Source organism: Bactrocera neohumeralis, chromosome 4, assembly GCF_024586455.1.
Source record: "Bactrocera neohumeralis isolate Rockhampton chromosome 4, APGP_CSIRO_Bneo_wtdbg2-racon-allhic-juicebox.fasta_v2, whole genome shotgun sequence".
Lineage (NCBI taxonomy): Eukaryota > Metazoa > Arthropoda > Insecta > Diptera > Tephritidae > Bactrocera > Bactrocera neohumeralis.
In genome coordinates this window covers 34,368,095-34,385,245 of record NC_065921.1, presented here as the reverse complement: position 1 = coordinate 34,385,245, position 17,151 = coordinate 34,368,095, and the positions used below count along the sequence as shown (strand labels likewise).

General features: G+C 34.9%; 1 protein-coding gene and 1 long non-coding RNA gene across 2 annotated transcripts in view; both read right to left on the bottom strand.

Moving 5' to 3' along the window:
- Positions 1–3,742, bottom strand: part of LOC126754799 (uncharacterized) — a 16,433-nt gene extending 12,691 nt beyond the window's left edge. The window contains exons 1-3 of the mRNA XM_050466926.1: positions 3,420–3,742; positions 2,717–3,053; positions 2,514–2,612 (exon numbers count right to left, since the gene is read on the bottom strand). Coding sequence (XP_050322883.1) covers positions 2,514–2,612; positions 2,717–3,053; positions 3,420–3,651 — 668 coding nt within the window. The 5' untranslated portion in view covers positions 3,652–3,742. The remainder of the gene's footprint in view (positions 1–2,513; positions 2,613–2,716; positions 3,054–3,419) is intronic.
- Positions 211–2,704, bottom strand: LOC126755248 (uncharacterized). The gene is made up of 3 exons (XR_007666471.1): positions 1,518–2,704; positions 1,205–1,332; positions 211–1,136 (listed from the first exon to the last, which is right to left on the bottom strand). It is a non-coding gene; the product is annotated as an uncharacterized LOC126755248 (long non-coding RNA).
- Positions 3,743–17,151: the final 13,409 nt, after the last annotated feature.

Here is a 17,151-nt window from a genome sequence, read left to right as displayed (position 1 = left end):
GTATATAATGCCTACAGCTGTAAAAACAGACCATGCCAAATTCGGGCACTTATGTACATATTTATGTACTTACATACATATGTACATATGTATTTCTATTTTTGGCTGCTATACCTAAACGAAATGAACACCAGCTGGTGGTAAAAACAAAAAATTTTTAGCTTATCTAGTGGCAAAACCTCAAATATGATAAAATTAAAGGCAAATAAATTTATTTTTAAAAATTTATGTTTGCACATATAATCTAAAATAACAAGTACTCATTAATTCTTAACGTAAATAAAAATTTATATGGAAAAATAGAAAACACTGGAATTAGACTTAATAAATTAATATAAATTATTTGCTTTTTAAATTAGGAAAATTAGAATTAGTTGCACATGACTTGCGAATTTTCTTTCTTATCAACTACAAATGCTCACGAATGTTTTCTATTACGTATGTGTTTTTTTTTAAATAACCACATCATGTGCAATAAAACTGCACTACAATTAAAATTAATTTTAACTATCTTCTACTAACGTAAGTATATTTTAAATACATAAAAAACTACATAGTAACTTCTAAACTAAACTCAATCTTTGCAACAAGCATTTGTCGTTGAAAAAAATCTGGTTCAAAGATTTATTATTTCATATTTAAACGAATTCACTTAAACGATTCAACTTAAGTATATTATTGTGAATTTTCAACAATTTTCTGAAGCAAGGTAAGAATTTTCTTGGATTCAGCCGAGATTTTCATTCTCTCTAAATCCGACAATTTCTTCATTGTAAAAGTATCTGACTTAAGATACTTTTACTTATAATATAAAATACTAACACTTCTCGGAGTGGTGATATTCGAAGGTTTAATGCCAGATTGATTATCGGTGGATGCCACTGGTTCCTCGTTTATTAAATATTCCACAACGAATTTCTGATAATTTTACTAGACACCTGCGGCTGCCGAAGATCTCATCTAACTTTTTAAAAATACCCCAATTTGACGGATCCCGATAAAATGGAATTTTGTTTGAAATTTCCTTAATGTCACGTAATATGTATATTCGCTCAACTCGTCTTCCTTTTCATTTTTTGGCACTAAACTCTGCTTCCATAAAAATAATATTTCTTTCGTGGTTCCGCTTTTTATCACTATAAATATATGTAAATAAATTGTAAATATATGAAATACATAATTACCTCATAAAAACAATACTTACATACATACATATGTACGTTGTTGTGTCCGTTATTTCTACCGCAAAAAATCAAAGCATAACAAATTAAACAACTGTTACGCAAGGAAAAAAACGTATTTTTGCAAACTGTATTTATGAAGGCAGCACATCTAAATGTGGAAGAAAAATTAAAATATTAAATAAATATTAATAATGTTTATGTACATATATAGAGCGGATTGATTTACATGGAGCCAAAAATACTTAAAAATCGCGTATGTGGGAAATTTTCATTTTCCCTATAAGCGATTTTATAGAAAAGCGACCCGCTCTAATGTATTGATTTATCACTTACACAAACACGCGCCTTGTACTCAGTGCCATTAATCCAAAATAAGTACTACATAATCCCGTTGCTTTTGTTAAATTTTTTAATTTATTATTCTAAAGTAGGTAAATGTTTTCTTGCAGCTTTTCTTCAACCAACCATTTCTCATTTTTAAATAAGAGTACTGTTACTAAAGATTTTAACAGTTGTTGTCGATAGTTTAGGCATTAAAGAGTTTCTAAAAACCATTCCGCTAAAGTATTTTTTAGTTCTATCCACTATCCGTAAAAACCGAGGTTTCTATTGTTAAATTCATCATAGCTGTTATTGTTATGATAAATATTGCAATCGATTAAGTCGTTCATGCGCTTCACAAACAATTACATACTATGTATGTCACTTTGGCGCATTTGAATAGTACGTAATAATCCCTGCCTGAATTCCATGTCGATGCCATCTTGAAAGGACCATTTTTTTAATTACTGGGATATACATACATATGTACATACATACATATGTGGGTTCCACATTGTGGGAGCATCTCAACTACAGACATATTTTACAATTATAACTCCCACCATCGATTGCATGCACCGATAATTTTAAAGTCTTCCTTTAAGAAATTTTTCCTAACCGACTTAACCAAATGGCAATAGTCATATAGGCAAAGAACTTTTCACGTAGGCTAACATAGAAAAAACTGCATTGTCGGTTGCATTTAATTCCTTTTTTCCCGTCCCCTTTGTTAACGAAAACGCCGATGACATTACTTTTATTAAAAAAAATTGTTTTAATTACAATCTCGTGGATTAGTATTGAACAGATTTGTTCGTGCTTGAAGATTTCTTTGACATTTTAAATTATTTAAATGCACTAAATTGTTCTAATCTTCAGTTTATGTACTTTATGAATTCACACTCTTTCTACCAAGACTTATTGCATTCTCATCAGCAATTTTTGGATGTAATAATTGCCCAATTCCTTAACTCAAATAATTCTTGTTTTAAAATCCTGTTCTCCTACCTGAGCGCATTTATGCGTTGATTTTGCTTATCAGCACTCTGCTGACAAGCTCGCGCAATCCATGCGCAAGATTCTTGAACATATTTTGAGGAATCAAGGCTGGAGGAAACATTGTATTGTTAACGTTTCACCTCGAGATCCCAATATAATTTGAAGTCCTCCAAACTTAAGTATTCCCCTATCCTTTCTGATTAGTATATGACTACTGACGTTTAGTAGGTTGAAGGACTCTATTCGAAGAAAAGCTGCTACAATTACCTACAGTTTCATAAAATAAATTATGCTTCGGGATAGCTCCTTCCTTAAGTTTCTTATTTATAATAGAGTCCACATCAAAATGACGGTCACAAATAAATAACTTTCTTCGGTCGGAGTATGATGTACTTATTTTTAACGCTAAAACCCAGTTATCGAAGTCAATCTCATCATCGGGGAATGCAAAAAGTATGCCTTTTTCATCCGATGGACATCCCTTAGCACAGCAGGTCCGTACTTCATTACTCTTCTTTATTGACAAGTAAACAGCATCATCAGATTTTCCTATTATTATGTGGTATATAAATAATATATCTATATAATTATTTATTAAACATAATTTATATTTAAATTAAGAATTATGTATGTATGTATCTTGTGATCTTGTATACTTACATACATACATAAGTATGTATATCTTGTGATTTTTCCATATTATGCGAATATAAACAAAAAAATGTCACATGAAATAAATCTCGCCAACAGCAAAGAAATTGCATGTGAGTCTACATAAATATACAAACATACATACTTATATACACATATATATGTACATATAGTATATGCACATACATATATTGTCCCTGGCAATATCACAAAACATTTATGTACATACTTATATTAAATATGTTACGATGAATAGTTATTTACCAAGTTTTAGAGTAGGAACAGCTCCAATTTTTAATCTCTTAGCCCCTAGTGCATAATCCTCAAAATGCATTGCACAAACAAACGTGTTTGTGATGGCTATTTTTCTTCCCTCGAAGCCTAGATTTCGGCACCACTTTCTTGCGATTTTTTCATTTTTCGGCCAAATGAACACATTGCATTTTTTGTTATCGTTATTACACCCACGCACACAACATTTTCGAATTCGTGGCATTTTAAAATTTTTTCAAATTTAAACAATTTTAAATTATTACACCACACAACAAGAAGCAAAGATAATAAGACGACTCCCTTGCCATTGGAAATGAGAGAAAACTACCTGTCATTGACAGTTGACTGGCGTATCGTAATTTTCAGAGATAATCACTTCCAGTGAGAGAGCAATTGCTAAACGTCAAAACCTACTGAACTTTGACAGTTAATCGAGTTCAGTAGGTTTTGACGTTTATCAATTGGAAACGAGCGATGGCCAGATTGAAATCTTATCAAAAAAATATGTAAACGGAGGGATTTGTTGCATCGTTCAAGACCACTTATAAAAAATGTAAAACAATGAAAATTAAATAAATTTGTGAAATTTAAAGATATTTGATGAAACGTTTTGTAATTTGAAGCATCATAGTATTATTTTCAATGGAAAATGATTAAAAACATTTAATGATTGAGAGCTAACAAGCTTAAATCCTTTCATTAGGTATTGAAAGGTCAAAAGTCAGTTGTTCTAATATACTTTAAAAAGATTTAAATAGTTTCTCCATATAATAAATAACCACTATATAGTAATTTTTATTCATACTAATTGTTGGGTGTTTCAATTTAAATGCCCACAAATTATTATTTTGTTCAATCTGGCCATAATGGAAAATGTTATAAAAAACGCTAATTTTGAAGCGCTCTCACATTCGAATAAGTTGGACATCTCTTTATTCCTAGTAATTGGAATGACTGGAAAGGCCAGATCGAAATTCTGCTAAAAATATACTTATGTGAAAGGAACGAAATTTAAGAAAACTCAAAATTTAAGTGTATTTGATGAATTTTTTTATGTTGTGATGTAGCAAATCATCTCCTTTCAATAAACAACTACTAAAAGTACGAACTTTTCAGAGCTAATCCATATAATGATAAATAAGTACTATATTTAAAAAGTTTATGTGTTTATTGAATGATCTGGCTACAAAGCAAAATGTCACACAAAACGCTAATTTTGAGGCGCTATCATACTGGAATAGGTTGGGCATCACAGGCAAGAAGATACACTATTATTAGGAAGAGGTTATGAATTTAATTAAGATTTCTAACCTATTGACCGATGGATACGGTATAAAGTCAACCGTAAGTTCGAAAATAGTCATATTAGGTGTTTGGGGGTGAAGTTTGAACCGATTTTAACAATTTTTGACACAAGAGCGCGTTGTTATCACAATTATACTATTCCCGAATTTCTTCACCATAATTTACCGACATATTCGGTAAAAATTTAGCCATATGCACTGGTGTCCACATATTTGCTGCCTGGATCCTTGAATAGTTACGGTTCGATTTCGACAATTTTTGTGAGTTAGATTAAATACATAATGCAAAATTGTATTCTAATAACTTTATTTCTATTTGATTTGTTTACTGTAAAATGAAAGTATTTTAAAAATTTGTTATCCGGGAAGTAGGCCTGGTTGTCAACCCATTTCCATAGTCTGCAATAGTAATAATAGGATAAAATCACACAACTAAATTTGGTTGAAATTGGTTAAGTAATTTCTGCGGTATTGAATTTCACATAATAGTCCATAGATCAGCTTATACCTGATTTGTTTATGAACGTTCGTATCAGCGGAAAATACAAGAAGTGATGCAAACTCATGCTTCAATGATTGCATAGATTTACTCGTAGATTTACTTACAGTTTACCCAAAGTTTCACTTCAATTCAAACAATCGTCGGAACACTATGAACTGACATGATACGATGTATGCAGTTTTCCATTTAGTTTTGAGCGATGTTTCTTTAAAATACATGCTTACATATGTAAGTGATAATGCACCAAATGTCCGCTCTGGGTTGTTGGAACAGCTTGAACGACTTTAGCAAGTTTTCTTAGATCAGTATGCTGTAGATTCAGGTTTTGATGACTCTTTCACATGTTTTTATAACATGCTTCTAAATAAGTAAAATTATGTTGTTTAAATACAAAAAAAATATACATATGTCCATATATTATACAATACCTTTTATACCTCGGCTTTCATTTTCTATCGAAATACAAAGCCGCAATAAATGTATTATGGTCTATTAAGTTTTATTTCCTGGTGCCCACTGTATTACAGTGCGAAAATGGGTGAAATCGGACATCAACCACGCTAACTTCCCATACAACAAAATTTTAAATTCTATTTGATTCATCACTTTGCACTACACAAATTTTGCACTAATAATTCCTTTTATGTATGAAACCTTATGATTAAAAGTTCTCCAAGTCCAAACAAAAATGTTCGAACTCCTAGATACCGAATATGTGTATCTCAGTGTCTGTAAATGACTTTTGACCGAAAAAATCGGTCAATGTGTGAGATATACAATTGAAATTCAGAGAGAATCTTTTTTTGACAAACTCTGTGTATTAAAAATCGGTTGAATCAAGTCAATACTGCCTTGATGCCCTATATACCATGTATAAAGATTTTCGAACTTCCAAGTGGCTTTATACTGGATATACCGGCCAATATTTCAGTTATCTTAATGAATATTACAGAACATGTTTTGCTCAGAGTCAAAGCCAAAAAACCACGCCAAAGCCGCTCAAAAATCAAGGTGATACCCATTGTTTTTTCGATATTAGTGGTTTGGTGCATTATGAATTTGACACGATTATGACCGAATTTAAAGCTAACAAGAAAAAACGATAACTTCGGCTGCACCGAAGCTAATATACCCTTCACAGGTGCATTTCTTTTAGTAACTATGTGTCCAGTTTGTATGGAAGCTACTTATATGCTATCGTAATCCCATCTGAACAATTTTTCAGAGATTATGTTATTACAGTAATCCATGTCAAATTTCGTGAAGATACCACGTTAAATGCGAAAGTTTTCCATATAAGCCCTTGATTCTGATCGCTCGGGTTTTATGGCAACTATATGCTATAGTGAGCCGATCTAAACAATTTCTACCGATATTACATTATTTCTATGAACAATAACTCATATCAAATTTCGTGAAGATATATCGTCAAATGAGGAAGTTTCCAATGCAAGCATTTGATTCCGATCGTTCAGTTTGTATAGCAGCTATGTATATGCTATCTAAACAGTTTCTTCGTATATTACATTATTATTTTAGAAATCAAATTGTGCCAACTTTTGTGAAGATATGTATGTACATTGTCAAATGTGAAAGTTTGTATGGCAGCTATATATTATAGCGATCCGATATCGGCAGTTCCGACAAATGAGCAGCTTCTTGAAGAGAAAATGACGTTTACAAAATTTCAAAACGACATCTTAAAAACTGAGGGTATAGTTCGTATATATACAGATAGACGGAAAGACAGACAGACAGACGGACACGGCTACATCGACTTAGCTCAACATACTGATCATTTATACTTACATATATACTTTATAGGGTTTCCGACGCTTCCTTCTGGTTACAAACTTCGTGGCAAACCTAATATACCATATAAGTATATATATTTCAGGGTATAAAAACGCAAGAATACCATCTATCAACGCATGAAAACCTTCCATCCATCAACCACCGTTCTTACCAGATTTAGCTCCGTGTGATTTTTTTTTGTTCCATAAACTGAAATTACTGCTTCGTGGAACCCGTTTTCAGTCTATCGAAAAGATAAAACAAAAATCGACGAAGGAGCTGAAGGCTATCCCAAAACGTGTTTATCAAAAGAGTTGCGAGGACTGGAAAAAATGTTGGCATGCGTGTATTACAACAGGTGGGGATAGTATTGAAGACGACAAAATAAATATGTACATACATACATATTAGTGAACTATTAAATATTTTACGTTTTATATAAAATTTCCGGGTACTGTACTCACAATGTAAGTTATATTGGAAATAGTCGTGGTTTTGGTCTGATTTCGTTCATTTTCGTACCATAACGTAGGAATATCGAGATACAGTTATTTACCGAATTTGGTTTTTATTTTAGATGCATTGCTTTTAATTCATTTGTTTGCTTACATTTACAGGAAGGGTTCGATTAGCTTCAAATCTCCTCAGAGATTAACAAGTGTAAATTGTGTATTGTTAAACCTAATAGATTAGTGAGATAATCTACTTAACAAGCTAAATATCGTGCTTAAGTGTCGGCCGGTAAATTGAATATTAGAACTGAATTTTTTAACCGCTTACCTGGAATTGTACCTACCAATAAGATAGTATGTACCTAATTACCTTAGGGCAGCCGCTAAGCTTTCTGACGTAAGCTAATTGTCAAACAAGTAAGGAACGGGCTAAGGTTAGAACATTTCTTACTCTTATAAATTCGAGAGGTCAAAGCCACCTAAATATCTTCCGATTTTGGCAACATTAAAAAATGTAGCGAAACGGTTCAACTTCGTTGTTCGACGAAATAGTGAATATAATAAATACGTTGAAATTTGTTGTATATGGACAAGTTCTCACCCGATTTTATCCGTTTTAAAGACAAAAATACATTGTTATTAGTAAAGAATTCTGCTGAAACTTTCGGCGAAATGTCATCATGTGAAGTGTGGTCTAGTTACTCGGTATATGGAGCTACCAATTGGACTAGAGATGGCATACACAAATGGAATATTTGTGCAATGTTTTATCCGAACATATTCATGGCTGGTTGATTTATATTGTGAAAAGTGAAAGAATCATATGGAATGCAAATTTGGTTATATGGGAAGTAAGCGTGTTTTCGTCTGTTCACATCGTAATGTAAGAATGTTAGGGAACTAATACACACCGAATTCGATTAAAAGAAGTTGGTCCCGAGATATGGATTTTGACCACGGCTCCTACAGAGCTCCCTTGTACCTTCGAAAGAGTTAAATTTAAAATATCTGACGTATACAGTTATTAATTTATAGTGTTTATATGGGGAGTGCTCTAAGTTTGTTAAAGCTTTAATGATTTGAAGATAAGTATTTACTTCAAACCTATTTGAGGTTCGCCATTTTTACAAAATTTTCAGCCCACAGATGTTCTTCGATGCTGAAATACCCTTAATTTAGTGCTAAGTTATGGAATTTTATAAGTTTTGGATTAATGGCACTTTGTAGGTGTGGCAGTAGTCTTATTAGGGCCATCTATGGAGTCTTCTTCACTTTTTTGCCAAGGAATACGTGTATGAAGTTTCATTGAGATATACATATGTACATATGTAAGTGTAAATTGTGTATGGTTATATAATTTAGCTATCGCTTGCACAGGCGAACGGACGGACAGACGCACAGTCACTCGAAATTTAACTCGTCTGATTATTCTGATCATTTATAAGTATACATATGTATGTACATATATAACTTCAAAACTATCTTAATTAGGTTTAGGCGGTGCAAACTACCATTATGGTGAAGAACAATATTAAACTTTGTAACAACATGTTGCAAGAGTATAAAAAGGTTGTGAAATAATTACATAAGTATACATCCATTATTTTCGGTAAAAAGTAAACACAAAACGTTTTTAAACAATATTTTATTTGATTAAAAAAAATAGGACAGTTTTTGTAATGAATTCCATAAATAGGCATCAGAGAAAGTCTTCCCTCATATTATAAAAAATGTTTAAGACAATAAATATAAAAATAATTAGTAACTAGTAGGATAACCCCATTTTACGCATGTAATGTACAAGTTTTATTGTCCTTTCTGCGGATATATTGGACCATTCTTCCAGGATGACATTTTTCAGCATCTCCTTGCTAGTAATGGTGTGAGTTTCTCTGTTCCAACAGAGCCCACAAGTGCTCTACAAGGTGCGTTCCAAAATAAACAGGACTTTTTGAATCTAAACCTCGGTGGCGCCGTCTACAGTTTGTCAAGAATGAGTTTACACTTGAAAAATAATCACATTTTTTCAACTTCATTAGAAAAATATACATTGTATGTATTGCTTTTTATTTCAGCTTAACTTTTTTTTTTGTTCGGAGGTCCTAAGCCAAAAATTACTAAACTGCACAACGCTTAATGATTCGGAAATTTGATCAAAATCCAAAAAGTTTCGGTTAGGGTTCTGACGAAAGAGCTCAACGAAGAATGCAATATTCAGGTTTCTCATGAAACTGTACGCCCATCCATTCTTCGACACGAATATGCATAAAGATCAACAACCAAAAAACATTTCTGTCTGCACGAAATGTTGAGAAACGTTTTTTGTTTGCTATGAAGCTAACTTCGGAACCTGTGAACTTTTGGGATAATGTCATATTTTGCGACGAGACCAAGATGATGTTGTATTACAACGATGGACCTACTAGAGTGTGGCGCAAGGCGTTAACTTCACTAGAAAGACGTAACATCATTCCTACTGTGAAATTTGGCAAATTGTCCGTCATGATTTGGGGATGCATCTCATGTAAAGGAGTAGGAAATTTGGCTTTCATAGAAAACACTATGGATGCACAACAATACTTAAATATTTTAAAAGCCAATTTATTAAGCAGTGCTGTAAATTTTGGATTTGTAACAGACAATAAGCCAAATTTCAAGTTTAATCAAGTTAACGACCCTAAACATAAGGAGTATAATGTGAAGATGTGGCTCCTATATAATTGCGGCAAAGTAATAGATACATCTGCTCAGAGTCCGGACTTAAACCACATAGAAAATTTGTGGGCGTATTTAAAAAGTCGCTAAACGGCAGCCAAAAAACATGACAGCACTTAAAACCACAATTCTGGAGAATGGCAGAATATATCTAGCAGCTACAATATGGAAAAGTTAATTCATTCCATGGAAAAAAAAACTACAATGTGTTATAAATGCTAAAGGTTATCATACTAATTATTAATTGTACATTAAATCCAAATTATTACTTAATATACTTAGTATAAGAAACCGTGTCATCACTTGTGAAAAGAGTTTCTTGACACTAACAAAATTTAATGATATTTGTTTCTGTAGTTTTTTTCTTTGTTTTTGGATTGAATTTGCTGGTTTTTTGTACTAATTCTCTTCAAATACTGTACGTAAATATAACCGAATAAAAAAATAAGTTAAACTGAAGAAAAACAATATACATACATATGTACAGTGGTGGCCATAATATATGCAACCAATACATTAGTTTAGAAAAAGTGTATACTTATATTTTACCAATAACCTTTGCAGACCGTCGATTATATACGAAATTATTAAAATTTGGTATTTTTACTTTTATTTAACGATTTTAAACAAAAAAATTTCATTCATAAAAAAGAAATAAGAATACCATTTTGATTTCAACTCTAAAATTACGTGGACAAAACATATGCAACTTTCTGGAAACAATGGTAAATAATAGGATTTACTAATATTTTGTTCCAAATCCATTGTTTTTTTATCACTTCCGCACATCTTCTCGGGATTGAGGCAATTAAATTTTCTATGATTTTCATCAGAATCGATTTCCGAGCTTCTTGAAGTTCTTTAAAAAGTTCATCTCTATTTTTAAGATTAGTCCTATCTACGCGCCTATTAACCAGCTCCGTAAAGTTCTTAATAGGGTAGAGATCTGGGGAATGTGGTGGCCTTTTCATAACATTAACTTTGTTTGCTTCAAACCAAGACTTGACACTACTTTAGCCGATTGCTTTGGGTCATTGTCCAGTAGGGTGGGTCGATTCCGGACTTTTTTCGATTCGGGATTTCTAATGGTGCGGAAAAGTTGCCTTAGTACTTCCTGATTCCAATGCCACTTTCTGTTTTGAGATCGGATTGCATCTTCAACCCCAACTCCGGCCTTGAAATTTCGGAAATTCGCCTAAAATCGTGAAATTGTCTACCTAGCGCCTGAAATACGCATCTCTTGGCAAAATGTATAAAACAAAAGTTATTTGTCACGTCATTTGCTACCGAAATGGTATGAGTGATCATGGCCGTAGGACGAACTGTTCCCGAGATACGAGCAAAAATGCGGCGCACCACAGCGCAAGGTGAAAATCGGCTTGCGGCCACACTTCTTGACGTTGATTTCGCCGAGTGCTATCACTCACATTCATTCACCTATGCTAAAGGACACGTTCGGATAGGTCTCCACACAAATATTTTTTCATCGAGTTCCTTCACTCTTGTCGGTGAATTCGCCGAGTTCTATCACTTTATTCATTTCCCTGCGCCATACGACACGTTCGGACTGCTCTCCACATAAATATTTTTTCATCGAGTTCCTTCACTCTTGTCGTTGATTTCGCCGAGTGCTATCACTTATATTCTCTCAACAGAACACAGAACTCAAAATGTCTGTATGTAAATTTAAATTTAGACAGAAATGTCCTGTGTTTGGTATATATCCGTACAATCTCTCTGAGTCCCAGTTACCTACTTACCAGGATGTTCTTTTGTGTTATCAGTTTGAAAGATTTCGTATAGGGCGACTAGGAGTAAAGAGGTTACAGAAATAGTTGCAAAAAAGGTTGAAAATACTTTCCAAAAGTCATCTATTCCGATAGTTTCACACACCAGAGTTGTACAAATGCTCACCACATACCATAAGAAATTTCTGACTCTTAAACAAATGTTTTTAAGGAACCCAATAGGTTTGAGCTCTAAAAGAGGCGACTTTGTCTCTTCTGCCGGAAAATTATTTGACTTTGCTGCTTGTAAATGCATTTATTTTTCTTCTTGCACTTGTCCAAAGGAAGAGAAATGAACAACCATTTCTCTTGGACCAGAGATCCAGAAGAATTGGTCGCATTGGAAGTGTTGATCTACCTGAAACAAAAAAGATTACAAAGAAAAATGAAAGTAAAGAAGACATTAGAACACGAACACGTGACCATTCAAATCAGCCAGACTCTCATACAGACGACAACAATGTAGGTGCGTCGCACATGGATTCTTCCAAAAACGATGCTGATGGTGAATTTTCTCTTCCATCCTCTAAAACCAAACAAAACACACTAGTATTAGAACACACTGCTTTAGCTGCCCAAAGATTTGGAGTAAGTGATAGAGCAGCGGCCTTGAATGTTTCATCTGCTTTTCTGGATGCCAAACAGAGGATCAGGCTAGCTTTGTCACTGACAAATGCAAGATTAGTCGGGCAAAAAAAAGTGTTGGAGTTAAGCTCCAAAACACCGAAAGTACTGACTCTGTATATGGGCTGTATTTTGACGGCCGCAAAGACAATACACTTACACAAGTCAGCGAAGGTGAAAAGTACTACCGCGACACTGTAAAAGAAGAACATATTTCTCTTATAGCGGAACCTGATTGTCATTACTTTGGCCACGTCACCTCTCCTTCCGGGTCAGCTGAGGATGAGACGCAAACTATATGGCAACATTTACAAGACAATTCAGTTGATGTGAAACGTCTAGAAGTTGTCGGTGCTGATGGCACCAACACGAACACAAGTTGGAAAGGTGGAATCATTAGGAAACTAGAAGAAAGAATAGGTAGGCCATCACAGTGGGTTGTTTGTCTTCTACATTTCAACGAACTTCCATTTCGTGCTCCTTTCGAACACATAGATGGTGTCTCAAAGAGTCCAAATACATTCTCTGGCGACATAGGTAAACTGCTTCCTGATTGTGAGAAGTTGCCCGTTGTCAAATTTGAAAGTTTTCCATCCTGCCAATTTCCTTCTGAGGTTATTAATCCGACCCAACTTAGCACAGACCAAGCTTATCTCTATAAAATATCAGAAGCTGTTATTTCCGGTCAATATTCCTCAGATTTAGCGTCGATGCATCCAGGTAACATGTGCAAATCTCGCTGGCTCACCTGTGCAAATAGAATTCTGAGATTATACATTTCTACTGACAAACCAACAAAGGAAATAAAGATTTTGGTCAAGTACATACTTACAGTTTACTCACCTTTGTGGTTCTCAATAAGATACAACAGTTCAGTCAAAGATGGCTCGCGCCATCTCTATGCTGCAACTCAAAGGTCGAGATACTTACCTGCTAAACTGCGCAAGGTTGTCGATTCATCCATTCAACAGAATGCTTTCTTTGCTCTTCCAGAAAACATTCTCCTTAGTATGATGACTGACGAACGGATAGAAGTCAGAAAGTTGGCCCTTGACCGTCTTCTGGCAGCCAGAGAAGCAGAGTCTGACACTGTAAATGGAAGGGTTAGATGTAATAAAGTGCCAAAGCTGAATTTCAAAGCTAATAATTATTACGATATAATTAACTGGAAGACTATTACCTTGACTGTTCCACCAGTTCTTTGTTCAGTTTCTAACGAAGAACTCATAAAAGGGCTATCGGGAGACACTGCAGAGGTATGGAAATTTAGTGAATTCCCCTCTCACACCGTGGCAGTCGAGAGAACCGTCAAACTGGTGACAGAGGCATCTTCCAAAGTTATTGGCCCCCAATCTCGTGATCGTTTTTTACGCTCTACACTGAAATCTAGGCAACAAGTGCCTAAGTTTAGTACAAAATCTGATTTTATCAATAAATTTGACACAGATTCAGACTAAAACAAGCCTGACATATGGTTGGTTGGTTGGGTTGGGCTTGGGAGGAACCCGAAGAGCAGCCACCTCCACGCGGTGGGTTCTGGGTGACCAATACAGGTTAGCTGAGAGCTGCAACAATTTTCACCTTGCGCTGTGGCGCGCCGCCTTTTCGCTCGTATTTTGGGAACGGTTCGTCCTACGGCCATGATCACTTGTACCATTTCGGTAGCAAATGACGTGACAAATAACTTTTGTTTTATACATTTTGCCATGAGATGTGTATTTCAGGCGCTAGGTAGACAATTTCACGATTTTAGGCGAATTTCCGAAATTTCAAGGCCGGAGTTGGGGTTGAAGATGCAATCATATCTCAAAACAAAAAGTTGCATTGGAATCAGGAAGTACTAAGGCAACTTTTCCGCACTATTAGAAATCCCGAATTGAAAAAAGTCCGGAATCGACCCACCCTATTGTCCAGTGGGAAGTCTCAACGGAATGGCATTTCCCATCCAGCATAGTGCAACAATATACTCTCTAAAATACATTTGAAGTCGTATTGATTCAAAAATCCATTAATTTTATATAATGGCTCGATTCCGTTAGCAGAAAAGCAGCCCCACACCATTACATTTCCTCCACCATGCCTTACTGCTATCTTGCAATGACGAGGATCATATTTTTTATTTACTGGCCTTTGCACATAAGACATTCCATCATTGCCTATTAAGTTAAACTTTGACTTGTCACTGAATAGAACCGTTTTCCATTTACTAATTGGCCAACTTAGATGCCCTTTAGCGAATTTCAAACGCTTGGCTTTTTTTTACCGAAACCATCGGTTTGTACTAGGGACGACCACCACTTAGAGAAGCTTTTAAGAGGCGCCTACGTACACTTCTTGTGGATATTTGCAAATATAAACCTTTAATTATTTGTGATGAGACAATTTCAGGATTTTTTCGCTAATTGTACTATTCAATTGTCTGTCCTTTGGCTCGTTTTGCGAACGCGGCCGCCTCGGTGTATAACAAAAACTTCTTTTGTTGTAACGATTTTTTTACTAATCGTGAAATTGTGCTTTTGTGCATTTCATATTTTGTAGCAATGCTTTTTGTGCCATTCCTTTCTCAAAATCAGAAAGAATTCTCTTCCAAAGTTCAATTCCAAATTTGTCTCCTGCCATTTTCAATAAAACAAAAACCACGTTTTTTGGCGGAATTAACAAAAGACTTCATTTACAAAAACTAACGATATTCCATTATTTATAATGTGGAAGCACAATAGTAAAGGAAAAATACCGCTATAACAGTGTTACTTGAACTCAAACTCGGAGTTGCATATGTTTTGTCCACGTAATTTTAGAGTTGAAATCAAAATGGTATTCTAATTTTTTTTTTATGAATGAATTTTTTTTGTTCAAAAATGTTAAATAAAAGTAAAAATAACAAATTTTAATAATTTCGGAAATGGAATTGAACATCTCCGAAACATCGATTTATTACATTTTAACCGAACATTTGGACTTACGAAAGGTGTGTGCACGGTTTGTTCCGCACAAATTGACTGACGACCAAAAATTGCTTAGAATCCAACGATCGAAGGACGCTTATGACCGATTATTTGACCAAAAATCACATTTTAACCATTAACCACTCCCCGTATTCACCTGATATGGCGCCGTGTGACTTCTTCCTTTTCGGAAAAATGCGTTCGCCCATTAAAGGAAAGCGTTACGCAGACATAGAGACCATTCAAAAGGTTTGCACCAGCATACTGGCGGCCATACCGGCCAACGAGCTAAAACACTCGTTCGACATGCTTTTGGACCATGCAAAAAGCTGTATTGAAACAGGATACTATTTTGAATAAAATAAATTGATTTTGGTGAAAAAACCATTTGTTCTGTTTTTTTAAAGTCCTGTTTATTTTGGAACGCACCTTGTATAGGACTCAGGTCCGGTGATTGTGGAGGTGTACTATATGCAGAGCTGTTAAAAAGGGATTAAAATTAATAATCAATTGAAATAATATATTTTTTTAATTAATTCGATTATTAATTTTTTTCGCAATTCTTTGATTAATTAATGATTGAAAATTAATTTAATCAAAATTTTATTATGATTAAAGGGAATTAATTTAGTTTGAAAAATTTATTTACTGATTAAAAAAATTTAATCAAAAACTTCTTCTTCTTCTTAATTGGCGTAGACACCGCTTACGCGATTAAAGCCGAGTTAACAACAGCGCGCCAGTCGTTTCTTCTTTTCGCTACGTGGCGCCATTTGAATATTCCAAGCGAAGCCAGGTCCTTCTCCACTTGGTCCTTCTAACGGAGTGGAGGTCTTCCTCTTCCTCTGCTTCCCCGGCGGGTACTGCGTCGAATACTTTCAGAGCTGGAACGTTTTCGTCCATCCGGACAACATGACCTAGCTAGCGTAGCCGCTGTCTTTTAATTCGCTGAACTATGTCAATGTCGTCATAAGTATATCTCGTACAGCTCATCGTTCCATCGAATGCGATATTCGCCGTGGCCAATGCGCAAAGGACCATAAATCTTTCGCAGAATTTTTCTCTCGAAAATTCGTAACGTCGACTCATCGGTTGCTGTCATCGCCCAAGCCTCTGCACCATATAGCAGGACAGGAATTATGAGCGACTTATAGAGTTTAGCTTTTGTTCGTCGAGAGAGGACTTTACTTTTCAATTGCCTACTCAGTCCGAAGTAGCACCTGTTGGCAAGAGCAATCCTGCGTTGGATTTCCAGGCTGACATTATTGGTGGTGTTAATGCTGGTTCCTAAATAGACGAAATTATCTACAATTTCAAAGTTATGACTGTCAACAGTGACGTGAGAGCCAAGTCGCGAGTGCGACGACTGTTTGTTTGATGACAGGAGATATTTCGTTTTGCCCTCGTTCACTACCAGACCCATTTTCTGTGCTTCGCCTTGTCTGAAACCTCGTTTGGTATCGAACGGCTCGGAGAGGTCCTTCCCGATCCTGACGGAGCTTTTCGTGTTGCTCAACGTCAGTTTACACAGCCGTATTAGTTTTGCGGGGATACCAAATTCAGACATCGCGGCATAAAGGCAGCTCCTTTTCGTGCTGTC